This window comes from Ranitomeya variabilis, chromosome 1 (assembly GCF_051348905.1).
Source record: "Ranitomeya variabilis isolate aRanVar5 chromosome 1, aRanVar5.hap1, whole genome shotgun sequence".
In the NCBI taxonomy this organism is placed as follows: Eukaryota; Metazoa; Chordata; class Amphibia; order Anura; family Dendrobatidae; genus Ranitomeya; species Ranitomeya variabilis.
The window spans coordinates 13,456,345-13,484,339 of NC_135232.1; the positions used below are offsets into that span (position 1 = coordinate 13,456,345).

A 27,995-nucleotide genomic window follows, 5' to 3' on the forward strand; every position below is an offset into this window, starting at 1 on the left:
GATGCCTTGTTTGTGAAGGGGTCTAAATGTCTCTTTGGAGTTCAGAAGGTTTCCTTTTTGGGCTTCATTTTTTCCCCTTCTACTATCGAGATGGACCCTGTTAAAGTTCAGGCCATTTATGATTGGACTCAACCTACATCTGTGAAGAGTCTTCAGAAATTCCTGGGTTTTGCTAATTTTTACCGACGCTTTATCGCTAATTTTTCTAGTGTGGTTAAGCCTTTGACTGATTTGACAAAGAAAGGTGCTGATGTGGTGAATTGGTCCTCTGCGGCCGTTGAGGCTTTTCAGGAGCTGAAACGTCGTTTTTCTTCAGCCCCTGTGTTGCGTCAGCCAGATGTTTCGCTTCCTTTTCAGGTCAAGGTTGATGCTTCTGAGATTGGAGCAGGGTCTGTTTTGTCTCAAAGAAGTTCTGTTGGCTCTGTGATGAAGCCATGTGCCTTCTTTTCTAGAAAGTTTTCGCCTGCTGAGCATAATTATGATGTTGGCAATCGGGAGTTGTTGGCTATGAAGTGGGCATTCGAGGAGTGGCGACATTGGCTTGAGGGAGCCAAACATCGCGTGGTGGTCTTGACGGATCACAAGAATCTGACTTATCTCGAGTCTGCCAAGCGGTTGAATCCTAGACAGGGTCTGTCATCTGGGTGGTTTGTGATCGCTTTTCTAAGATGGTCCATTTGGTACCCTTGCCTAAATTACCCTCCTCCTCTGATTTGGTTCCATTATTTTTTCAGAATGTGGTTCGTTTGCATGGCATTCCGGAGAACATTGTGTCAGACAGAGGTTCCCAGTTTGTTTCTAGGTTTTGGCGGTCCTTTTGTGCTAAGATGGGCATTGATTTGTCTTTTTCTTCGGCTTTCCATCCTCAGACCAATGGCCAAACCGAACGAACCAATCAGACCTTGGAAACCTATCTGAGATGCTTTGTTTCTGCTGATCAGGATGATTGGGTGACCTTCTTGCCATTGGCTGAGTGCGCCCTTAATAATCGGGCTAGTTCGGCTACTTTGGTTTCGCCTTTTTTTTGTAATTCTGGTTTTCATCCTCGTTTTTCTTCAGGGCAGGTTGAGCCCTCTGACTGTCCTGGTGTGGATTCTGTGGTGGACAGGTTGCAGCAGATTTGGACTCACGTAGTGGACAATCTGACGTTGTCCCAGGAGAAGGCTCAACGGTTCGCTAACCGCCGTCGCTGTGTTGGTCCCCGACTTCGTGTTGGGGATTTGGTTTGGTTGTCTTCTCGTTATGTTCCTATGAAGGTTTCTTCTCCTAAGTTTAAGCCTCGTTTCATTGGTCCTTATAAGATTTCTGAAATTCTCAATCCGGTTTCATTTCGTTTGGTCCTTCCAGCTTCTTTTGCCATCCATAATGTGTTCCATAGGTCGTTGTTGCGGAGATACGTGGCGCCTATGGTTCCTTCTGTTGATCCTCCTGCTCCGGTGTTGGTCGAGGGGGAGTTGGAGTATGTGGTGGAGAAGATTTTGGATTCTCGTGTTTCGAGACGGAAGCTTCAGTACCTGGTTAAATGGAAGGGCTATGGTCAGGAGGATAATTCCTGGGTTGTTGCCTCCGATGTCCATGCTACCGATTTAGTTCGTGCCTTTCATTTGGCTCGTCCCGATCGGCCGGGGGGCTCTGGTGACGGTTCGGTGACCCCTCCTCAAGGGGGGGTACTGTTGTGAATTCCGTTCTCGGGCTCCCTCCTGTGGTCATGAATGGTACTTTGGTGAGTTCTGTTCTTGGACACCCTCTGGTGGCCTTGAGTGGAACTGCTGGTCCTTGAGGTCACTTTCCCAGCTGTCCTCGTTTATTGCTTTGCTGGCTTCCTATTTAACTCCACTCAGATCGTTACTTCATGCCAGCTGTCAATGTCTCAGTACTGGTTCAGATCTCTCTTAGATTTCTTTGATGACCTGTCTACTTCAGCAGAAGCTAAGTCCCTGCTAGCTCATTTGTTGTTCATTGTGTTTTGAATATATTTCTTAGTACATACTAAGTTCTAGTCCAGCTTGCTATCATGATATTTCCTTGCTAGCTGGAGGCTCTGGGGGTGCAGAGCTGCACCTTCACACCGTGAGTCGGTGTGGAGATCTTTTTGCACACTCTGCGTGGTTTTTTGTAGTTTTTTGTACTGACCGCAAAGTTCCCTTACCTATCCTCTGACTATTTAGTAAGATGGGCCTCCTTTGCTAAAATCTGTTTCATTTCTATGTTTGTACTTTCCTCTTAACTCACCGTCAATATTTGTGGGGGGCTGCCTTTTACTTTGGGGAATTTCTCTGAGGCAAGGTAAGGCTTTATTTCTACCTTTAGGGGTAGTTAGCTCTTAGGCTGTGAAGAGGCATCTAGGGAGAGTTAGGTACGCTCCATGGCTATTTCTAGTGTGTGTGATAGGATCAGGGTTGCGGTCAGTAGAGTTCCCACTTCCCCAGAGCTTGTCCTAAAGTTTTCTAGTTTAACCATCAGGTCATTCCAGGTGCTCCTAACCACCAGGTCCATAACAGAGTCCCAAAAATTCAGAAATCTCATGCACACAATTCCTTTTTTTTTCTTGACAAATGGAAAACTGCTGCTTTTTTAAAAGAAGTAGGATGTGAATTCTTTCAGTGATTTTACAGTGTTTTTTCACCATTGAAAAAGCGCAAAAATGCAGTAAAAACAGTGTGAACATAGCCTAAGGGGTGGAGGAGGGTTTTTACTCTCCTATTAATTTTGCCATATAAACAAGTCATACAGGAAAGGATGTTTCCTAACCTTCTAACCTACCTGCGGTTTTGTATGTTTTATTGTCAGTCCATAAAAGTGGCGCAATACTCATTGACAACATTGTTCGCAGTAGTGACCTGGGAGTCATAGATGTGTCCAGGCGTCTTCCCCATGTTGTTCCCATGTCACTTGAGCTCCGTTTCCATCCATATCAGAGATTTTACTACAATATCACATGCCGGTCATCATCACACACGCGCCGGTCATTATTACATACCTGTGGAAACATCTCCCGGAATCTCCTCCTTCCCGTCAGTCACACACGGCTGATCCTCCATCATCATCGCTTCTTCTTCTGTCTCTTCCTTCACTTTATTCTTAGTCGGATCTTCCTCCTGATATATCAGTTGTAACAATCAGCACAACACATTTAGTAGCATCTTGAGGGGTGCACGCGTGTGGGGTCAGGTACACGCATCCCTGCAGCAAAGCATCACACAGCTAAGCATCGAGACGCCACAGTTATTTCAACGTCCGGGAATTAACATCCATCTCCTCTCTTCACACAGGTACAATCTCTGCTTCCTGTCATCTGGTGCCTATCATCCTGCAACAATTCCTTTCATGGTATATAACAGTGCCTGCTGAATGTTTGCTAAATTCATTTGCTACATTGAATTAAATACTTACTGCTGTACATCCATGCTGGGGTCACAGGAAATATTATCGGATGCAAGGTGTTACCGCATATGGTTGCAGTAAGGGCCAGTGCCTTTGATCATGTAACTTCCCCTGGGGTGTTGGCCAATTGCTAATTTATCCCAAATAAGGTCCCACAATCCCTCTCACCTGATCCTTTGCTCAGTCCTATAAATTTAGTAGCATCTTAAGGGGTGCACGCGTGTGGGGTCAGGCACGCGCATCCCTGCAGCAAAGCATCACGGCATCTAAGCATCGAGACGCCGCAGTTATTTCAACGGCAGGAGTCAGGACCCCACTCTATGCATCTGTCTTTGGGTATGTCTGCTAAGCACTTCTTTTTACTCAGATCTAGCTTTGCTATTAACCCATCTTACTCCACCATGTTTACATATGTCCTTACAGTGTTTGCTCCACTAATCCTCTCTCCTTTGCTATCCACAAACCCCAGCACCTTCTAACCAAATAATCATCTCCTCTTCCTTCTTTCCTCCCCACCTGACCTCCTCTGCTGACCTGCGCCTCAACCTCAAATCTGTCCTAATAAAACATAAAACAAGACGCCCACTCTCCTTCTCCCACCTGCTCTCCCTTTCTCTGCTTCTCATCACTGCTGGCGACATATCTCCCAACCCTGGACCCCCACAGCTTATACCTCCCATTACTACCCCCTCCTACCGCTCCCTATCTAATATGAACTACCGCAATCTTTCCAACATAAAACTCGTGCCCCTGATGCCCACCCCCCTGCTCCCTCTCTCTGGAGCACTCTGGAATGCCCGCTCAATCTGCAATAAGCTTCATGTGATTCATGACCTTTTTCTCTCCCACAAGCTTGCCTTCCTCGGCCTCACAGAAACATGGCTGACACCCTCTGACACAGCCTCCCCAGCTGCGCTGTGTTACTGCGGCCTCCATTTCACCCACACCCCTCGCCCTGCCAACAGACATGGTGGAGGAGTGGGTCTTCTCCTTTCTTCAAACTGCACCTTTAACATAATCCCACCTCTACCCTCCCTTATCCTCCCCTCTTTTGAAGTCCACTCTGTCCGCATCTACTCTCCCTCCAACCTCCAAGTGGCCGTCATATACCGGCCTCCGGGCCCGGCCACTGCCTTTACTGACCAATTCTCCACCTGGCTTCTTCACTTTCTTTACACTGATATTTCCACTATCATGATGAGTGACTTCAACATCCCAACTGATAACCTTCAGTCAACAGCCTCCAAACTTCTGTCCCTTACTTCATCTTTAGGACTTAGTGGTCCTCCTCAGCCACCCACACAGACGGACATACCCTAGACCTGGTCTTCACCCGTCTCTGCTCTCTATGTAACTTCACCACCTCCCCTCTCCCTCTATCCGACCACCATCTGCTCACCTTCTTATCCCTATTCTCCTCACCGGTGACCCATGTCCAGCAACATGCGCACCCCCACAGAAACCTTGCACACCTAGACACCTACGCACTCTCTGACTCTATCCTACCACTGGCATCCATATCCTCACTCCACGACAGACAGTGCCACTGATTTCTACAATGCCACTCTCGCATCAGCTATTGACACAGTTTCCCCTCTCGTTCATGGCAGAGTGCAACATATCAATAGACAACCTTGGCACAATAACACCACTAAAAAGCTCCGGCAAGTGTCCAGGGTTGCAGAGCGGCATTTGAAGAAAACAAATTCGCAAGATGACTTCACTGCATTCAAACAGGCAACACTCGCTTTCAAATCTACTCTCACCTCTGCTAAACAGGCCTACTTCACAACCCTCGTATCTTCCCTATCCTACAACCCCAAACAGTTATTCAAAACCTTTAACTCCCTCCTCCACCCCCCACTGCCCCCTCCAACCCACCTCATCTCTGCTGAGGACTTTGCCACACAGTTTAAAAATAAGATCGACCAAACAAGGCAAGTCTTCATTGTTCAACCACCACAACCCCTTTGTATACCAGACCAATTCCCAAACCCCATAACCTCCCTATCCAACATCACTGAAGGGGGGCTTAATTGTCTCCCCTCCAAATCGCACCTCACCACCTGTGCGCTCGACCCCATCCCATCCGACCTCCTGCCCAATCTCCCCACCACTCTTATCCCATCCCTAACCCACCTCTTCAGCCAACTTCTGGCACCTTCCCCTCTGCTTTCAAACATGCCACAATCACGCCTATCCTTAAAAAGCCAACCCTCGATCCAACAGCTATGTCCAGCTATCGCCCAATATCGCTGCTCCCATTCGCTTCCAAACTACTGGAGCAGCACGTCCACGCTGAACTTTCCTCTCACCTCTCATCTAACTTGCTCTTTGACAATCTACAATCTGGCTTCCGCCCCATCACTCAACTGAGACAGCCCTGACCAAAATCACTAATGACCTACTTACAGCCAAAGCTAACGGACAATACTCTGTACTCCTCCTTCTAGACCTGTCCTCTGCTTTCGACACAGTTGACCACTGCCTCCTACTACAGATCCTCTCCTCCTCTGGCATCAAAGACCTCGCCCTATCCTGGATCGCCTCGTACCTTTCCAACTGCACATTCAGCGTCTCCCACTCCCACACTACCTCCTCATCCCACCCTCTCTCTGTTTGAGTCCCCCAAGGCTCTGTTCAAGGACCCTTACTCTTCTCAATCTATACACTTGGCCTGGGACAACTCAAAAAGTCCCATGGATTCCAGTACCACCTTTATGCTGATGACTCTCAGATCCACCTTTCTGGCCCAGACGTCACCTCCCTGCTGTCCAAAATCCCAGAGTGTCTATCAGCCATATCTGTTGTGGTTACCCCAATGACCAGGGAAATAAAAATACAAAACGGACTAGCTCTCGGGTGATGGAAACTAAAGTTGACCGTGACCTGAACCTGACACAACACTGGAAGTAGCCAGGGGATGTACCTACGATGCCCTAGACACCACGCGCCAGCCGGAGATCTAACTACCCCTATAAGAGGAATATACAGGCCTGCCTTACCTCCAGTAGTGAACCCCAAAAGGTGATAGTAGCCCCCCACAGATATTGACGGTGAGTTCAGAGGAAATGACATACGTAGGATGAACAGCAGATTTAGCACAGTGAGGTCCGCTTACTAGATAGCAGAAGGACAGGAAAGAGTTACTTCACGGTCAACTTAAAAAACACTACTCAAAAACACCATCCAGAAATTACCTTGAACTCCAGTGACAACTCATGCCACTGGAGTAGTAATTTTCCGTCCACAAGAGCTTCCAGCACTGAAGAGTCACATTGCAGATAGCTGGACAAAAATAGCATTAACAAGAAACAAAATGTAACTTAGCTGAACTGGAACTTGAGGCAGGAGAATGCAACAGAATGCTACTGATACATTGTTGGCCGGCATATGACTAACAGCCAAGCAGCCTTAAATAGGAAACTCCCCTAAAGGGTGGCGACAGGTAATCAGAGATGGAGGAAGGCACATAAGAGGCACTACCATAACAGACCACCGGGGGAGCCAACAAACCAAATTCACAACAGTACCCCCCCCTTAAGGAGGGGGCACCGAACCCTCACCAGAACCACCAGGGCGATCTGGATGAGCACTATGAAATGCATGAACCAAATCGGGAGCATGAACATCGGATGCTGTCACCCAAGAGTTATCCTCCTGGCCATAACCCTTCCACTTAACCAGATACTGAAGTTTCCGTCTGGAAACACGGGAGTCCAAGATCTTTTCCACCACATACTCCAATTCACCCTCAACCAACACAGGAGCAGGTGGATCAGCAGAAGGAACAACCGGTACCTCATACCTCCGCAATAATGACCGATGGAAAACATTATGGATAGTAAAAGATGCTGGGAGGTCCAAACGAAAGGACACAGGATTAAGAACCTCCAGAATCCTATAAGGGCCGATAAACCGAGGCTTAAACTTAGGAGACGAGACCTTCATAGGAACAAATCGAGAAGATAGCCACACCAGGTCCCCAACACAAAGACGAGGACCAATACGCCGATGACGATTAGTGAACTGTTGAGTCTTCTCCTGGGACAACTTCAGATTGTCCACAACCTGTCCCCAAATCCGATGCATCCTATCAACCACAGCATCCACTCCAGGACAATCCGAAGACTCCAATTGACCGGACGAAAACCGAGGGTGAAACCCTGAATTACAAAAAAATGGAGAAACCAAAGTGGCAGAACTGGCCCGATTGTTAAGGGCAAACTCTGCCAATGGCAAAAAGTCAAGCCAATCATCCTGATCAGCGGACACAAAACACCTCAAGTAAGTCTCCAAGGTCTGATTAGTACGCTCAGTCTGGCCATTAGTCTGAGGATGGAATGCAGACGAAAAAGACAAATCGATGCCCATCCTGGCACAGAACGTCCGCCAGAATCTAGACACAAACTGAGTACCCCTGTCAGACACTATATTCTCAGGAATACCATGCAAACGCACCACATTCTGAAAAAATAGAGGAACCAAGTCAGAGGAGGAGGGCAATTTGGGCAAAGGTACCAAATGAACCATCTTGGAAAAACGGTCACAAATCACCCAGATGACAGACATCCTACGAGAAACCGGAAGGTCAGAAATAAAGTCCATAGAGATGTGCGTCCAAGGCCTCTTAGGAATAGGCAAGGGTAACAACAACCCACTGGCCCTAGAACAGCAGGGCTTGGCCCGAGCACAAACATCACAAGACTGCACAAACATGCGCACATCTCGAGACAAAGAAGGCCACCAGAATGACCTAGACACCAAATCCCTGGTGCCAAAAATTCCAGGATGACCTGTCAACGCGGAAGAATGAACCTCCGAGATAACTCTACTGGTCCAATCATCAGGGACAAACAGTCTACCAGGCGGACAGCGATCAGGCCTATCCACCTGAAACTCCTGCAAAGAACGCCGCAGGTCTGGGGAGACAGCTGACAATATCACCCCATCCTTCAGGATGCCGGTAGGTTCGGAATCACCAGGCGAGTCAGGCTCAAAACTCCTAGAGAGAGCATCCGCCCTCACATTCTTAGACCCAGGCAAATATGACACCACAAAGTTAAATCGGGAGAAAAACAACGACCAGCGCGCCTGTCTAGGATTCAGACGCCTGGCCGATTCAAGATAAATTAGATTCTTGTGGTCAGTGAGGACCACCACCTGGTGTCTAGCACCCTCAAGCCAATGACGCCACTCCTCAAACGCCCACTTCATGGCCAGAAGTTCCCGATTTCCCACATCATAATTTCGCTCAGCGGGCGAAAACTTTCGGGAAAAAAACGCACATGGTCTCATCACTGAGCAGTCAGGATCTTTCTGCGACAAAACTGCACCTGCTCCGATCTCCGAAGCATCTACTTCAACCTGGAACGGAAGCAACACATCAGGCTGGCGCAACACAGGAGCGGAAGAAAAGCGGCGCTTAAGCTCCTGAAAGGCCTCCACAGCCGCAGAGGACCAATTAGCAACATCAGCACCCTTTTTGGTCAAATCAGTCAAAGGTTTAGCAATGGCAGAAAAACCCGCTATAAATCGGCGATAGAAATTAGCAAAACCCAAGAACTTCTGCAGATTCTTCAAAGAAGTAGGTTGTATCCAATCGCAAATAGCCTGAACCTTGACAGGGTCCATCTCCATAGATGAAGGGGAAAAAATATATCCCAGAAAGGAAATTCTCTGAACTCCAAAACTACACTTTGAGCCTTTTACAAAAAGAGAATTAGCTCGCAAAACCTGAAAAACTCTCCTGACTTGTTGGACGTGAGATTCCCAGTCTTCCGAAAAAACAAGAATATCATCCAAATACACAATCATAAACTTATCCAGATATTCACGGAAAATATCGTGCATAAAGGACTGAAAAACGGAAGGGGCATTCGCGAGACCGAAAGGCATTACCAAATACTCGAAATGGCCTTCAGGCGTATTAAATGCGGTCTTCCACTCATCCCCCTGCTTAATCCGCACCAAATTATACGCACCACGTAGATCGATCTTAGTGAACCACTTCGCCCCCTTTATGCGAGCAAACAGATCAGTCAGTAAAGGTAACGGGTACTGGTATTTAATTGTAATCTTATTCAAAAGTCGATAGTCGATACAAGGTCTCAATGAACCATCCTTTTTACCTACAAAGAAAAATCCTGCCCCTAGTGGAGACAACGAGGGGCGAATATGGCCCTTTTCCAAAGATTCTCTGATATACTCCCGCATAGCAGTATGTTCAGGTACAGACAAATTAAATAAGCGACCCTTAGGAAATTTACTACCGGGGATCAATTCAATAGCGCAGTCACACTCTCTGTGAGGAGGGAGAGAATCAATTTTAGGTTCTTGAAAGACATCATAAAAATCTGACAGAAATGCTGGGATCTCAGAGGGAGTAGATGAAGAAATGGGAACCAAAGGAGCATCCCCATGAATACCCCGACATCCCCAGCTCAACACAGACATAGATTTCCAGTCCAAGACGGGATTATGAATCTGTAACCATGGTAATCCAAGCACTAAGACATCATGTAGGTTGTATAACACAAGGAAACGAATAATCTCCTGATGGTCTGGGGTAAGACGCATAGTCACTTGTGTCCAATATTGTGGTTTATTGCTAGCCAGAGGTGTAGAATCAATACCCTTCAGGGGGATAGAAACTTCCAACGGCTCCAAATCAAACCCACAACGCTTGGCAAAGGACCAATCCATGAGACTCAGAGCGGCGCCAGAATCCACATAAGCATTCACAGTAACAGATGACAAGGTACAAATCAATGTCACGGACAAAAGAAATTTTGACTGCAAGGTACCTGTGGAAAAAGATTTATCAACCTTTTTATCAACCTTTTTATCAAGCTTATTTATACGTTTAGAGCATGCTGATATAACATGAGCTGGATCTCCACAGTAGAAGCACAACCCATTTTTGCGCCTGTAATTCTGACGTTCGCCTCTAGACAAAACACGATCGCATTGCATATTCTCTAGTGCCTTTTCAGAGGTCACCGCCAAATGGTGCACAGGTCTTTGCTCAGAAGACACCGCCATATGGTGCACAGGTTTTTGCTCAGAAGATACCGCCATATGGTGCACAGTTTTTTCCTCAGAAGACACCGCCATATGGTGCACAGATTTGCGCTCCCGCAAACGCCGATCAATCTGGATAGCCAATTTCATGGCATCATTCAGACCTGTAGGTACAGGGAACCCCACCATGACATCCTTCACGGCATCAGAGAGACCTTCTCTGAAATTAGCTGCTAGAGCGCACTCATTCCATTTAGTAAGCACCGACCATTTACGGAATTTCTGGCAGTATATCTCAGCTTCCTCTTGCCCTTGGGAAAGAGCTATCAAGGCTTTCTCAGCCAAAATCTCTAGATTAGGTTCTTCATAAAGCAACCCCAAAGCCTGGAAAAACGCATCTACATTTAACAACGCAGGATCCCCTGGCGACAATGCAAATGCCCAACTTTGTGGGTCGCCGCGCAGTAGAGAAATAACAATTTTAACTTGTTGTATATGATCACCAGCAGAGTGAGATCTCAGAGACAAAAATAATTTGCAATTTTCTCTAAAACTCAAAAACCGGGATCTGTCTCCGGTAAAGTATTCAGGCAGAGGAATCTTAGGTTCAGACATTGGAGCACGTATAACAAAATCTTGTAAGTTCTGTACTTTTGTCGCAAGGATATTCAAACCTGCAACTAAACTCTGTGAATCCATGATTCAAATGGGTGTAACCCAAGCCATTCAGAGGTTAAGAGGAGAGGAGAAAAAAAAAAAGGCTGAAGACTGCAGTTTAAGCAAGAAATACAAATGAGCAACCAGGGTGCACTTTCCAACACAGAAAAAAAAAAAAAAAAAAACCTTTTCTCCTCCTTTCCTGCTTTAGTGCATATTTTAACACATAGATTTTTATTGGCCGGCCAAACTGTTGTGGTTACCCCAATGACCAGGGAAATAAAAATACAAAACGGACTAGCTCTCGGGTGATGGAAACTAAAGTTGACCGTGACCTGAACCTGACACAACACTGGAAGTAGCCAGGGGATGTACCTACGATGCCCTAGACACCACGCGCCAGCCGGAGATCTAACTACCCCTATAAGAGGAATATACAGGCCTGCCTTACCTCCAGTAGTGAACCCCAAAAGGTGATAGTAGCCCCCCACAGATATTGACGGTGAGTTCAGAGGAAATGACATACGTAGGATGAACAGCAGATTTAGCACAGTGAGGTCCGCTTACTAGATAGCAGAAGGACAGGAAAGAGTTACTTCACGGTCAACTTAAAAAACACTACTCAAAAACACCATCCAGAAATTACCTTGAACTCCAGTGACAACTCATGCCACTGGAGTAGTAATTTTCCGTCCACAAGAGCTTCCAGCACTGAAGAGTCACATTGCAGATAGCTGGACAAAAATAGCATTAACAAGAAACAAAATGTAACTTAGCTGAACTGGAACTTGAGGCAGGAGAATGCAACAGAATGCTACTGATACATTGTTGGCCGGCATATGACTAACAGCCAAGCAGCCTTAAATAGGAAACTCCCCTAAAGGGTGGCGACAGGTAATCAGAGATGGAGGAAGGCACATAAGAGGCACTACCATAACAGACCACCGGGGGAGCCCACAAACCAAATTCACAACACATATCCTCTTCCTTCTCCTCTCGCTTCCTCAAACTCAATGTGGACAAACCTGAACTCATCATCTTTCTTCCATCTCATAGATCTTCCTTACCTGACCTATCTATCACAATTAACGACATCACGCTTTCCCCCGTGCCGGAAGTCCGCTGCCTCGGAGTAACCCTTGACTCTGCCCTGTCCTTCAAACCGCACATCCAAGCTCTTTCCACCTCCTGTCGCCTCCAGCTCAAAAATATCTCCAGAATCCGTTCTTTCCTCAACCATCAATCTACTAAAATGGTTGTGCATGCCCTCATCATCTCCCGCCTTGACTACTGCAACATCCTTTTCTGTGGCCTCCATGCCAACAACCTTGCACCTCTCCAGTCCATCCTTAACTCTGCTGCCCGACTAATCCATCTCTCTCCTCACTACTCCTCCGTTTCCCCCCTCTGCAAATCTCTTCACTGGCTCCCTCAGCTTATCCAGTTCAAATTACTAATACAAACCTACAAAGCCATCCATAACCTGTCTCCTCCATATATCTCTTAACTAATCTCTCGATATCTTCCCTCACGTAATCTCCGGTCCTCCCAAGACCTCCTTCTCTCCTCCACACTTATTCGCTCCTCACCCAACCGCCTCCAAGACTTCTCCTGAATATCCCCCATCCTCTGTAATTCTCTGCCCCAACACGTCCGACTATCAACCACATTCGGATCCTTCAGACGGAACCTGAAAACCCATCTCTTCAGGAAAGCCTACAGCCTGCACTGACCCCGCTGCCTCCTCACCACTACCGGAGCTACCGCCTCACCAACACCGGAGCTCCTGCAACTCTCAACCTATTGTCTCCTTCCCCACCATCCTGTAGAATGTAAGCCGGCAAGGGCAGGATCCTCGCCCCTCTGTATCAGTCTGTCATTGTTAGTTTGCTGTAATATCTGTAACTTGTATGTAACTCCTGCTCATATACAGCACCATGGAATCAATGGTGCTATATAAATAAATAATAATCATAATAAAAAGAATACAAGACACCACCAAAATCTGTGACATTATGACCTCGATCAGAAATGTCCCCCCATATACAGATCCGGTACAGGGCTCAGCACCGTCTACCTGATGATCCTCCGGGATGTTGTGATTCTCCTCCGGACAGTCCTGGGGATACAGAGGACATCTCTCTGGTGGATTTCTCCTCCTGGATCCATCTGTACGAGACACACAGTCATGGAATAGATTGTGTCATGTGATGACGAGATGATGGGAGTAGTAGTAAGTGACCACAGCACAGAAATATCTGTGGCTGCATCACTAATAGCAACCGACCAACGCTGAAGAGACAATCTGATGTCAGGGGAAGGTTTCCTCTCACCTCGTGGTGTAAGAGGCCGGAGCTCCTCCATCAGCACATCCTGGTACCGATCCTGGTGTCCTTCTAGATACTCCCACTCCTCCATGGAGAGATAGACAGCGACGTCCTGACACCTTATAGGAACCTGACAACAACGACACAGTCATCACCCAGAATCCTCCGTGCTGTATAATGTCATAGCAGTCACCTCTCCGCTCATCACCCAGAATCCTCCAGTGCTGTCCTGTATAATATCCCAGCAGTCACCTCTCCGCTCATCACCCAGAATCCTCCAGTGCCTGTTGTGAATTCTGCTCTTGGGTTCCCTCCGGTGGTTGTTGGTGGTAATGCAGTTGTCCCTGGATTGCAATCCTGGGCAGGTGTCTCTGCTGATTGCAGCTCTGACTGGGCTATTTAGGTCTGCAGGATTCATTAGTCATTGCCAGTTTGCCATTGTTCTTGGAGGTTTTGCATCTCTGTCTGGTTCCTCCTGCCCTGCTGCCAAAATCAGCAAAGATAAGTGTCTGGTTTTGTTTCTCAGCACACATGCAGTGTGCTTTTCAATTCATTGCTATTCATTGTTTTTCTTAGTCCAGCTTTGACTGTGTTTGGATTTATTCAGTCTAGTTGGATTCTCTGGAGATGCAGATATACATTCCATGTCTTAGTTAGATGGTGGAATTTTTGTATTATCTGCTGTGGATATTTTTAGGATTTTAATACTGGCCGCTTAGTATTCTGTCCTATCCTTTTCTATTTAGCTAGAGTGGTCTCTTTTGCTAAATCCTGTTTTTCTGCCTGTGTGAGTCTTTCCTCTTATACTCACAGTCAATATTTGTGGGGGGCTGCCTATCCTTTGGGGTACTGCTCTGAGGCAAGATAGAATTCCCATTTCCATCTATAGGGGTATTTAGTCCTCCGGCTGTGTCGAGGTGTCTAGGATGTGTTAGGTACACCCCACGGCTACTTCTAGTTGCGGTGTCAGTTTAGGGATTGCGGTCAGTATAGGTTCCACCTACTCCAGAGAAAGTCCATGCGGCTCCAAGGTCACCAGATCATAACAGTACAACTGGCCTACAATGAGTTAAATGCATCTCAGAAGAAGGGAAGAAAGGTGTTGAGCCATTTTTCTGCAGCCTGCTTTGTGTTTCTTTCCCTCTTTTTCCCTGGGTGGCTGAGGAGTCTGGTGCTAGCATGGATATTCAGGGATTGGCTTCTCGTGTAGGCCAGCTTGCTGCTAGGGTACAGGGTATTTCGGATTATATTGTTCAGACTCCGGTTTTAGAGCCTAAGATTCCTACTCCTGATTTGTTTTTTGGGGACAGGTCCAAATTTTTGAGTTTTAAAAACAACTGTAAACTGTTTTTTGCTCTGAGACCTCGATCCTCTGGTGATTCCATTCAGCAGGTTAACATTGTCATCTCCCTGCTTCGTGGCGATCCTCAGGATTGGGCCTTTTCCCTGGAATCTGGGAATCCGGCCTTGCTTAATGTAGACGCCTTTCTTCAAGCTTTAGGATTATTATATGATAAACCAAATTCTGTGGATCAAGCTGAGAAGACCTTGTTGGCCCTGTCTCATGGTCAAGAAGCGGCAGAATTGTATTGTCAGAAATTTAGAAAATGGTCTGTGTTGACTAAATGGAATGATGATGCTTTGGCGGCAATTTTCAGAAAGGGTCTTTCTGAATCCGTTAAAGATGTTATGGTGGGGTTTCCCACGCCTGTCAGTCTGAGTGATTCTATGTCTCTGGCCATTCAGATTGATCGGCGCTTGCGGGAGCGCAGAACTGTGCGCACTGTGGCGTTGTCCTCAGAGCAGATGCCTGAGCCAATGCAGTGTGATAGGATTCTGTCTAGAATGGAACAACAAGGATTCAGACATCAGAATAAGTTGTGTTATTATTGTGGTGACGCTTCTCATGTTATTTCAGTCTGCCCTAAGCGGACAAAGAGGATCGCTAGGTCATTTACCATCAGTACTGTACAACCTAAATTTCTTTTATCTGTGTCCTTGATCTGCTCATTGTCATCATTTTCTGTCATGGCGTTTGTGGATTCAGGCGCCGCCTTAAACTTAATGGACTTTGAGTTTGCCAGGCGTTGTGGTTTCCCCTTGCAGTCTTTGCAGAACCCTATTCCTTTAAGGGGCATTGATGCTACACCTTTGGCTAAAAATAAGCCCCAGTTTTGGACACAGGTGACCATGTGCATGGCGCCAGCCCATCAGGAAGATTGTCGTTTTCTGGTGTTGCATAATTTGCATGATGCTATCGTGCTGGGTTTTCCATGGTTGCAGGTACATAATCCTGTGTTGGATTGGAAGTCTATGTCTGTGACTAGTTGGGGTTGCCAGGGGGTTCATAATGATGTTCCTTTGATGTCAATCTCCTCTTCCCCCTCTTCTGAAATTCCTGAGTTTTGGTCAGATTTCCAGGATGTATTTGATGAGCCCAAGTCCAGTTCCAGCTGGAGGGATCTCGTCCTGCCGGCGTCTTCATGATGAAGGAGAAGATGGAAATCACAGGGGACGAGAGAACGACAATCACTAAATTCTGCCAAATATCAAACATTTATCAGGAAGAATCTGGAGGAAAAGCCACAAAACTCCACCGCAGCCTCCTCCGCCGATCTCACTGCTCATAATGAGCCTCGTAGGCGGAGGACGGTCACCGAGGAAACTATATCACCAGCAGAGGGCCGGTCACCGTGGTAACTACACCTCCAGCAGAGGACGGTCAATGTGGTAACTACACTGCCAGCAGAGGTCGGTCACCATGGTAACTATACCACCAGAGGGGGACGGTCACCGCGATAACTACACTGCCAGCGGAGGCTGTGAGATGAGGAGATGCTGTACATCCCTGTTGCTATAGTCCCTTCCAAGGAGAGCTACCGTATTTTTCGGACTTTAAGACTTTTTCCTACCAAAATGTGGAGAAAAATGGGGAGTGCATCTTATAGTCCGGATATACCGGCTTTGTCTGGGGTGGAGAGGTGGGGAGCGGTTTTGGCAGAGCAGAGGGTCACAGAGGCAGGAGCCAGCAGATGCGGCTAACTCCTGTGCCGCTGCTAAAGAGAAATGAATATTCAATGCATTCCATGTCCATGGGAGTGGAGGGCAATGAATATTCATTTCTTTTTGGCGCTCCCTCGCAGCGTCCTGCTCCAGTGCCGGCAGACGCTTAATGCTTGTAAGCAGCACATGGCAGGGACGAGACCGCCGGCAGCAGCAGGAAGGCTCCGGCTGACAGTGCGCGCTACTGAAGAGTAATGAATACTCACTGCTCTCTGCGATGAACAGTCCCGGTGAGTATTCCGGCAGCTGTGCTCTGCTTGTGACGTCCCTGCCATGTGCTGCTTACAAGCATTAATCAGCTGCTGGCAACGGAGTAGGACGCTGCGAGGGAGCGGAGGAAGGAAGTGGAATGGTTTGGTTTTTTTAATCTTTTCTGATGGGGCCAATCATACCAGGATATGAATGAGGGGCCATGTGTATCAGGATAGGGATGAGGGAACCTTATTTACCAGGATAGGGGATATTAAGTACAGAATTGACCACATTTTTTGCTTCAGGATCTTTATTCCTAATTTCCTCCTCTAAAACCTAGGTGCGTCTTATTGTCTGAAAAAATACGGTAATTTCGGCTGAGATACAAGCGATCTCCAGATCTTCCATTATTGCTCCAAATTTAAAATGAAATAAAATAAATACAATGCATCGGAGACAAGAAAATACCCACAGCCGGTGTCTGTCCGTGTCCGATCCTTGTCTGGTCTCAGGTCCCGGTCACAAGTCTTTATTACAGAGATGAGAGAGCGGGAGGAAAGGCTTCTTACATCACATTACCTGAGGGAGGAGAGATTTATGGTGGGAAATTATTATCAGACCAGTTCTCCCCAGATTACTATACTCGGAGACAAAGGATTGTAGAACACACAGACCCTCTATATAGAGACATCATTTACCACCTTGCTGTTCACAAGTACAATCCTCTCTGACTGGTGATGTAAGAAGCCATTCCTCCCGCTCTCTCCTCTCTGTGACCGGGACCTGAGACCAGACAAGGATCGGACACGGACAGACGCGGCTCCTGCTCTTGTCTCTGATGTGATGATAGCTGGTAGATGTGTGACACCTCCTGAGCTTCTCCTATAACTTTCCATACAGGTTTCCACTACATAACAAAACACAACTCCCCCCACAGACCCTCTATATAGAGACAGCGCCCGGTGCTATCACTTCTATCAATAACACTTATAGAGCGAATACTAAATACGGAATTATCAGATATAGAGGGAGAAGTAACTGTCTAATAATAATCAGAGTATAAACATTTAACATAACATTAACCCCTTAACGACCACGATACGCCTTTTAAAAGGCGGCAGTTAAGGGTACTCAAACCACAGGAAGAAGTGTATAGCGCCCTCCAGAGTCAGAAATTCTCCAGGGTCTCGGCTGCCGGGGGTAGCTGAGACCCCAGACAACATGATTCTGGTCGGTTTTTACTGACCCCAGTGTTGCGATCACTGTTATTAACCGTATAACGGCGACTGCAAAAAGAAAAGTCTGATTTTCCATTTAATTTCTCTCTCCTCTGTGATCGCACATCAGAAGAGAGAGAAGTAGGGTCCCCGGTTCTGTGTCTCCCCCCTCCCCACCCGATGTTCCTGTGTCCCCCCATGGCCGCCGGAATCTTTTTCTGGGAAGAAAATGGCGGGCGTATGCGCAGTGTCCCCGCAGAGATCTGCCGGTCAGCACCTGGCAACAATAGGAGATGTTTACTATTAGTTCATTTTGATCACTGTGACAGACCCAATCACAGGGATCAAAATACAAAAAAATAGTAAATAAAACCCCCCTTTATCACCCCCTTAGTTAGGGAAAAATAATAATAATAATAATAATAATAAAAATGTATTTATTTCCATTTTCCCATTAGGGTTAGAGTTGGGCTAAAGTTAGGGTTGGGGCTAGAGTTGGGATTAGGGTTAGGGGTGTGTTGGGGTTGGAGTTAGAATTGGGGGGTTTCCACTGTTTAGGCACATCAGGGGGGTCTCAAAATGCGACATGGCGTCCAATCTCAATTCCAGCCAATTCTGCGTTGAAAAAGTCAAACAGCGCTCCTTCCCTTCTGAGCCCTTCCATGCACCCAAACAGTGGTTTACCCCCACATATGGGGTATCAGTGTACTCACGAGAAATTGCACAACAAGTTTTGTTTTTCATTTTCTCTTTCTTTCTTTGTGAAAATAAAAAAAAATTGGTTTAGAACTAAAATGTTTGTGAAAAAAAGTCAAGTGTTCAATTTTTCCTTCTACATTGCTTCAGTTCCTGTGAAGCACGTAAAGGGTTAATAAACTTCTTGAATGTGGTTTTGAGCACCTTGAGGGATGCACTTTTTAGAATGGTGTCACTTTCGGGTATTTTCTATCATTATAGACCCCTCAAAGTCACTTCAAATGTGAGGTGGTCCCTAAAAAAATGGTTTTGTAAATTTTGTTGTAAAAATGAGAAATCACTGGTCAAATTTTAACCCTTTTAACTTCCTAAAAAAAAATTGTTTCCAAAATTGTGCTGATGTAAAGTAGACATGTGGGAAATGTTATTTATTAACTATTTTGTGTGACAGATCTTTCTGATTTAAGGGCATAAAAATTAAAAGTTTGAAAATTGCAAAATGTTTTAAATTTTCGCCAAATTTCCGTTTTTTCCATAAATAAATATAAGTCATATGAAAGAAATGTTACCACTAACATGAAGTACAATATGTCACGAGAAAACATGTCAGAATCACCGGGATCCATGGAAGCTCCAGAGTTATAACCTCATAAAGGGACAGTGGTCAGAATTGTAAAAATTGGCCTGGTCATTAACCCTTACTGCCATTGGACGGAATAGTACGGCGATGTCAGTATGTCTCCCTTTGAGGTGGGCTCCGGCGGTGAGCTGGGACAGGTCAGCTGTTATGTGCCCACAATAGACACGGGTGGAATCGTGATCTACCTGCTGCTATTAACTAGTTAAATGCCGCTGTCAAATGCTGACAGGGGCATTTAGCAAGCGATTCCGGTCATCCGTCACATTGGGGGTCATTGGTGTGTCGGCATGACAACCAGAGGTCTCCCTCTATGGTTGTTGATGCGGGATTGCTATGAGCGTCACCCTGTGGTCAGTGCTCATAGCAAGTCTGTAATTCTGCTACATAGGAGCGATCTAATCATCACCTCTATGTAGCAGAGCCGATCGGGTTATGGCAGCTTCTAGCCTCTCATGGAGAATATTGAAGTATGGCAAAAGTATAAAAATATATATATAAAATAAAAAAAATATACAAAAGTTCGAATCGCCCCCCTTTCGCCCCAAAGAACCCCCCCCTCAAAAAAAAAAAATCAAACCTACACATATTTGGTATCGCCGTGTTCAGAATCGCCCGATCTATCAATAAAAAAAAGCATTAACCTGATCGCTAAACGGCGTAGAGAGAAAAAAATTCAAAACGCCAGAATTACGGGTTTTTTTGGGTCGCCACGACGTTGTATTAAAATGCAATAACGGGCGATCACAAGATCGTGTCTGCACCAAAATGGTATCATTAAAAACGTCAGCTCGGCGAGCAAAAAATAAGCCCTCACCCGACCCCAGATCACGAAAAATGGAGACGCTACGAGTATCGGAAAATGGCGCAATTTATTTATTGTTTTAAAAAGAGAACCTAGACATGTTAGGTGTCTATGAACCCGTAATGACCTGGAGAATCATAACGGCAGCTCAGTTTTAGCATTTAGTGAACCTAGCAAAAAAGCCAAACAAAAAACAAGAGTGGGACTGCACTGTTTTCCCATTTTCTCTTACATGACATCGTAAAACCAATGAGGTAATTCAAAACTACAACTCGTCCCACAAAAAATAACCCCTCACATGGCCAAATGGACGGAAAAATAATAAAGTTATGGCTCTGGGAAGGAGGGGAGCAAAAAACGGAAAACAGAAACAAGCTCCGGTCATGAAGGGGTTAAGTAGCAAATTGTCTCCGTCACTAAGGGGTTAACATCCCCAACACTGAGGAGCCGCAGTCACATGGAGCAGGAGCCTCCACAGGAACAGCTCTGATCTCACCCCACACTCTCCTCTCACAGATTTACCACAAGCACCAAAACTCCACCAAACCCTCCTGTAATCTCACCGGAATGGCGGGAAATCTGCTGCTGGCTGACACCAGAGAACACGAGCTGCACACAACCAGGACGGAGCTGCTGCACTGAGAGCGGAAGGCCCTGTGGTGACGTCACTGTCATGTGACCAGGGGGCGGGGCTCAGGAGAGAGGAAGGCCCTGTGGTGACGTCACCGTCATGAGATCAGGGGCGGAGCTAAAAAGACATAAGGAGAAGGACTTGTGGATTGTGGAGACTAAGGCCATGTTCACACAGTGCGTTTTTTACTGCAGAACCGCGGTTCCGCAGCTTTTTTCCATGCAGGGTACAGTACAATGTAACCCTATGGAAAACAGGAAACGCTGTGCACATGATCCTGAATTTAAAAAAAAAGCCGCGCTGAATAGCTGCGGGAAAAAAGAAGGACCATTTCACTTCTTTGCCCGAAACAGCAGCGGTTCTGCACCCATAGACCTCCATTGTGAGGTCAAACCCGCAGTAAAACCCGCAGATCAAAAATATATCTGCGGGTTTTATTGCGGTTTGTGGTGCAGAACCGCTGCAGCCGGAAGTGCGGGGAAGCGGCCTGAAGTGCGTGGGCGGAAGTGCTTGGGCGGAGAGACATGGAGGCATACCGTCGCATGGGGATCGTGATTGATTTGGTATGTGTGTGTATGTATGTGTGTGTGTGTGTATGTGTGTGTGTGTCTGTGTGTGTGTGTATGTATGTGTGTGTGTGTGTCTGTGTGTGTGTGCGTGTGCGTGTCCCCACGCGACCATAGTGCCACCCAATTGTGCTAAGTCGCCGTATGGGACTACTACTCCCATCCGGTATTAGGATGGGAGAGTTGTCCCTGTGTCCGGCGACTTAGCACAATTGTAAAGTTACACAAAACACCTACACACAATACACATACATGACACACAGTACATACAACACATAACACAGAGTATATACTCACCAACAGCACACTGGTAGGCGAAGCCCTCGATCCTCCAGGGAAAAATCACAAAATAAAAAATCAAATCCATACTCCCTGTCCGCAGAATCCATAAGACGAGTGTCCCACGCCGATCGGCTGCTCTCCGGCGATACACTGCCAGGAGCGAAGCTCCTAGCAGTGTATCGCGTACTGTTCCGGAGTTCAATGGCTCCGGCGTCTCGGTTAACGGCAGTACAGCTGCGTTGAACTTTCCCACACAGCACTGCCGTTAAGCAAGAGTGCCGGGGTCAATGACCGCCGGTAAACTCGCTCGCGCATGCGCAGTGACACACCGACAGGAACTATGGCTCCTGTCAGTGTGTTGCTGCAGCCGTGGAGAGCAGACATATCTCTGGATGTGTCTGTTCTCCATGGAAAATCTTCGTGGGATACGTGGCACTTAAATTCGTGGCAATTAAATACGTGACACGTGGCACTTAAATACGTGGCACTGAAATACGTGATACGTGGCACTTTGATACGTGGCACGTGTCACTTAAATGCGTGGCACGTGGCACTGAAATACGTGGCATGTGTCACTTAAATACGTGGCACTGAAATACGTGGCACGTGTCACTTAAATACGTGGCACGTGGCACTGAAATACGTGGCACGTGGCACTGAAATACGTGATACGTGGCACTGAAATACGTGATACGTGGCACTGAAATACGTGATACGTGGCACTGAAATACGTGGCACGTGGCACTGAAATACGTGATACGTGGCACTGAAATACGTGATACGTGGCACTTTGATACGTGGCACGTGGCACTGAAATACGTGATACGTGGCACTTTGATACGTGGCACTGAAATACGTGGCACGTGGCACTGAAATACGTGATACGTGGCACTTTGATACGTGGCACATGGCACTGAAATACATAATACGTGGCACTTTGATACGTGATACGTGGCACTGAAATACGTGGCACTGAAATACGTGGCACTTAGACTATGTTCACATCTGCGTTGTGCGCCGCAGCGTCGGCGCCGCAACACACAACGCAAACAAAAACGCAGCAAAACGCATGCACAACGCTGCGTTTTGCGACGCATGCGTCCTTTTTTTGATTGATTTTGGACGCAGCAAAAATGCAACTTGCTGCGTCCTCTGCGCCCGGACGTGTGCACCGCAGTGACGCATGCGGCGCAAAACGCAAGTGCGACGCATGTGCATTTTTAGTCCCAAAATGGAGGATGGAAGAAGAAAAGGGTTGGACAAGGAAATGACATCATTTCTTCTTTTTTTTCCCCCCACTGCAGTTAAAGCTTTATTTGTGTCAAACACAGACAATCTGCAGAGAAAACTGCATAAAAAACCGCACTAAAAACCGCATCAAAAACGCACCAAAAACGCACCTGCGTTTTCTGCCAAGAGCTGCGGTTTTTGTCCTGAAAAAAAAGGATTGAAATCAGGATCGTGTGAACATACCCACAAGCACCAAAACTCCACCAAACCCTCCTGTAATCTCACCGGAATGGCGGGAAATCTGCTGCTGGCTGACACCAGAGAACACGAGCTGCACACAACCAGGACGGAGCTGCTGCACTGAGAGCGGAAGGCCCTGTGGTGACGTCACCGTAATGAGATCAGGGGCGGAGCTAAAAAGACATAAGGAGAAGGACTTGTGGATTGTGGAGACTAAGGCTACTTTCACACTAGCGTCGGGAACAACCCGTCGCTGTGCGTCGGGCCGACGTTCCCGACGCTAGCGTGGTCTCCGCCGCACAACGGGGGCAGCGGATGCATTTTTCCCACACATCCGCTGACCCATTGTGAGGTGCGGGGAAGTGCGGGGAGGTGGGGGCGGAGTTCCGGCCGCGCATGCGCGGTCGGAAAAAGCGGACCGTCGGGAGCAAAAAACGTTACATGTAACGTTTTTTTCTCCCGACGGTCCGCTACCACACGCCCAAGCGTCGCAAAACGGACGCAACGTTTGGCAATGCGTCGCAAATGCGTCGCTAATGTTAGTCTATGACGAAAAAACGTATCCAGCAAGAACTTTTGCTGGATGCGTATTTTCGGCAAAACGACGCATTTGCGACGTATTGCAGTTAACGCTAGTATGAAAGTAGCCTTAGTCGGCACAGCTCCTCCCGCTCTCGCAGTGCAGCAGACACTTCCTCCTCATTCTGTCTCCCGAAACTCTCCTCCAGCAGCTCCGGTGTAGACGGCTCAGCGGTGACAGGAGGAGAATGGAGGAGATTCCGGCAGCTCCAGTGTAGACGGCTCAGCGGTGACAGGAGGAGAATGGAGGAGATTCCGGCAGCTCCGGTGTAGACGGCTCAGCGGTGACAGGAGGAGAATGGAGGAGATTCCGGCAGCTCCGGTGTAGACGGCTCAGCAGTGACGGGAGGAGAATGGAGGAGATTCCGGCAGCTCCAGTGTTGACGGCTCAGCGGTGACGGGAGGAGAATGGAGGAGATTCCGGCAGCTCCAGTGTAGACGGCTCAGCAGTGACAGGAGGAGAATGGAGGAGATTTCGGCAGCTCCGGTGTAGACGGCTCAACGGTGACAGGAGGAGAATGGAGGAGATTCCGGCAGCTCCGGTGTAGACAGCTCAGCGGTGACAGGAGGATAATGGAGGAGATTCCGGCAGCTCCGGTGTAGACGGCTCAGCGGTGACAGGAGGAGAATGGAGGAGATTCCGGCAGCTCCGGTGTAGACGGCTCAGCGGTGACAGGAGGAGAATGGAGGAGATTCCGGCAGCTCCGGGGTAGACGGCTCAGCGGTGACAGGAGGAGAATGGAGGAGATTCTGGCAGCTCCGGTGTAGACGGCTCAGCGGTGACAGGAGGAGAATGGAGGAGATTCTGGCAGCTCCGGTGTAGACGGCTCAGCGGTGACAGGAGAATGGAGGAGATTCCGGCAGCTCCGGTGTAGACGGCTCAGCGGTGACAGGAGGAGAATGGAGGAGATTCCGGCAGCTCCGGTGTAGACGGCTCAGCGGTGACAGGAGGAGAATGGAGGAGATTCCGGCAGCTCTGGGGTAGATGGCTCAGCGGTGACAGGAGGAGAATGGAGGAGATTCCGGCAGCTCTGGGGTAGACGGCTCAGCGGTGACAGGAGGAGAATGGAGGAGATTCCGGCAGCTCCGGTATAGACGGCTCAGCAGTGACAGGAGGAGAATGGAGGAGATTCCGGCAGCTCCAGTGTAGACGGCTCAGCGGTGACAGGAGGAGAATGCAGGAGATTGCGGCAGCTCCGGTGTAGAAGGCTTAGCGGTGACAGGAGGAGATTCCAGTGTAGGCGGCTCAGCGGTGAAAGGAGAAGAATGGAGGAGATTCCAGCAGCTCCGGTGTAGATGGCTCAGCGGTGACAGGAGAGGAATGGAGGAGATTCCGGCAGATCCGGTGTAGATGGCTCAGCGGTGACAGGATAAGAATGGAGGAGATTCCGGCAGATTCGGTGTAGGCGGCTCAGCAGTGACAGGAGAAGAATGGGGGAGATTCCGGCAGCTCCGGTGTAGATGGCTCAGCGGTGACAGCAGGAGAATGGAGGAGATTCCGGCAGCTCCGGTGTAGACGGCTCAGCGCTGACAGGAGAAGAATGAAGGAGATTCCGGCAGCTCCGGTGTAGACGGCTCAACGATGACGGGAGGAGAAAGGAGGAGATTCCGGCAGCTCCGGTGTAGACGGGTCAGCGGTGACAGGAGGAGAATGGAGGAGATTCCGGCAGCTCCGGTGTAGACGGCTCAGCGGTGACAGGAGAAGAATGAAGGAGATTCCGGCAGCTCCGGTGTAGACGGCTCAGCGGTGACAGAAGAATGGAGGACATTCTGGCAGCTCCGGTGTAGACGGCTCAGCAGTGACAGGAGGAGAATGGAGGAGATTCCGGCAGCTCCGGTGTAGATGGCTCCAGGGGTGACGGGAGGAGAATGGAGGAGATTCCGGCAGCTCCGGTGTAGGCGGCTCAGCGGTGACAAGAGGAGAATGGAGGAGATTCCGGCAGCTCCGGTGTAGATGGCTCAGGGGTGACAGGAGGAGAATGGAGGAGATTCCGGCAGCTCCGGTGTAGACGGCTCAGCGGTGACAGGAGGAGAATGGAGGAGATTCCGGCAGCTCCAGTGTAGACGGCTCAGCGGTGACAGGAGGAGAATGGAGGAGATTCCGGCAGCTCTGGTGTAGACGGCTCAGCGGTGTCAGGAGGAGAATGGAGGAGATTCCGGCAGCTCCGGTGTAGACGGGTCAGCGGTGACAGGAGGAGAATGGAGGAGATTCCGGCAGCTCCGGTGTAGACGGCTCAGCGGTGACAGGAGGAGAATGGAGGAGATTCCGGCAGCTCCGGTGTAGACGGCTCAGCGGTGACAGGAGGAGAATGGAGGAGATTCCGGCAGCTCCGGTGTAGACGGCTCAGGGGTGACGGGAGGAGAATGGAGGAGATTCCGGCAGCTCCGGTGTAGACGGGTCAGCGGTGACAGGATGAGATTCCGGCAGCTCCGGTGTAGACGGCTCAGTGGTGACAGGGGGAGAATGAAGGAGATTCCGGCAGCTCCGGTGTAGACGGCTCAGCGGTGACAGGGGGAGAATGCAGGAGATTGCGGCAGCTCCGGTGTAGAAAGCTTAGCGGTTACAGGAGGAGATTCCAGTGCAGGCGGCTCAGCGGTGAAAGGAGAAGAATGGAGGAGATTCCGGCAGCTCCGGTGTAGACGGCTCAGCGGTGACAGGAGAAGAATGAAGGAGATTCCGGCAGCTCCGGTGTAGACGGCTCAGCGGTGACAGAAGAATGGAGGACATTCTGGCAGCTCCGGTGTAGACGGCTCAGCAGTGACAGGAGGAGAATGGAGGAGATTCCGGCAGCTCCGGTGTAGATGGCTCCAGGGGTGACGGGAGGAGAATGGAGGAGATTCCGGCAGCTCCGGTGTAGGCGGCTCAGCGGTGACAAGAGGAGAATGGAGGAGATTCCGGCAGCTCCGGTGTAGATGGCTCAGGGGTGACAGGAGGAGAATGGAGGAGATTCCGGCAGCTCCGGTGTAGACGGCTCAGCGGTGACAGGAGGAGAATGGAGGAGATTCCGGCAGCTCCAGTGTAGACGGCTCAGCGGTGACAGGAGGAGAATGGAGGAGATTCCGGCAGCTCTGGTGTAGACGGCTCAGCGGTGTCAGGAGGAGAATGGAGGAGATTCCGGCAGCTCCGGTGTAGACGGGTCAGCGGTGACAGGAGGAGAATGGAGGAGATTCCGGCAGCTCCGGTGTAGACGGCTCAGCGGTGACAGGAGGAGAATGGAGGAGATTCCGGCAGCTCCGGTGTAGACGGCTCAGCGGTGACAGGAGGAGAATGGAGGAGATTCCGGCAGCTCCGGTGTAGACGGCTCAGGGGTGACGGGAGGAGAATGGAGGAGATTCCGGCAGCTCCGGTGTAGACGGGTCAGCGGTGACAGGATGAGATTCCGGCAGCTCCGGTGTAGACGGCTCAGTGGTGACAGGGGGAGAATGAAGGAGATTCTGGCAGCTCCGGTGTAGACGGCTCAGCGGTGACAAGGGGAGAATGCAGGAGATTGCGGCAGCTCCGGTGTAGAAAGCTTAGCGGTTACAGGAGGAGATTCCAGTGCAGGCGGCTCAGCGGTGAAAGGAGAAGAATGGAGGAGATTCCGGCAGCTCCGGTGTAGATGGCTCAGCGGTGACAGGAGAGGAATGGAGGAGATTCCGGCAGATCCGGTGTAGATGGCTCAGCGGTGACAGGAGAAGAATGGAGGAGATTCCGGCAGATTCGGTGTAGGCGGCTCAGCAGTGACAGGAAGAGAATGGAGGAGATTCCGGCAGCTCCAGTGTAGACGGCTCAGCGGTGACAGGAGAATGGGGGAGAATCCGGCAGCTCCGGTGTAGACGGCTCAGCGGTGACAGGAGGAGATTCCGGCAGCTCCGGTGTAGACGGCTCAGCGCTGACAGGAGAAGAATGAAGGAGATTCCGGCAGCTCCGGTGTAGACGGCTCAGCGGTGACAGGAGGAGAATGGAGGAGATTCCGGTAGCTCCGGTGTAGACAGCTCAGCGGTGACAGGAGGAGAATGGAGGAGATTCCAGCAGCTCCGGTGCAGACGGCTCAGTGGTGATGGGAGGAGAATGGAGGAGATTCCGGCAGCTCCAGTGTAGACGGCTCAGCGGTGACAGGAGGAGAATGGAGGAGATTCCGGCAGCTCCGGTGTAGACGGCTCAGCAGTGACAGGAGGAGAATGGAGGAGATTCCGGCAGCTCCAGTGTAGACGGCTCAGCAGTGACGGGAGGAGAATGGAGGAGATTCTGGCCGCTCTGGTGTAGACGGCTCAGCGGTGACAGGAGGAGAATGGAGGAGATTCTGGCCGCTCTGGTGTAGACGGCTCAGCGGTGACAGGAGGAGAATGGAGGAGATTCCGGCAGCTCCGGTGTAGACGGCTCAGCGGTGACAGGAGGAGAATGGAGGAGATTCCGGCAGCTCCGGTGTAGACGACTCAGCAGTGACGGGAGGAGAATGGAGGAGATTCCGGCAGCTCCAGTGTAG

General features: G+C 49.0%; 2 protein-coding genes across 3 annotated transcripts in view; both read right to left on the bottom strand.

The window, feature by feature from the left end:
* The window catches only part of LOC143793540 (uncharacterized), an 83,316-nt gene extending 60,226 nt beyond the window's left edge, over positions 1 to 23,090 (bottom strand). The window contains exons 1-2 of one of the 2 annotated variants that reach the window (XM_077280600.1): positions 22,996 to 23,090; positions 2,981 to 3,098 (exon numbers count right to left, since the gene is read on the bottom strand). In XM_077280600.1, coding sequence (XP_077136715.1) covers positions 2,981 to 3,047 — 67 coding nt within the window. In that variant the 5' untranslated portion in view covers positions 3,048 to 3,098; positions 22,996 to 23,090. The remainder of the gene's footprint in view (positions 1 to 2,980; positions 3,099 to 22,995) is intronic. The other variant, XM_077280599.1, reaches the window with a different exon arrangement.
* The window catches only part of LOC143793392 (gastrula zinc finger protein XlCGF66.1-like), a 438,535-nt gene that overhangs the window by 163,693 nt on the left and 246,847 nt on the right, over positions 1 to 27,995 (bottom strand). The gene's annotated exons all lie outside the window — the stretch shown is intronic.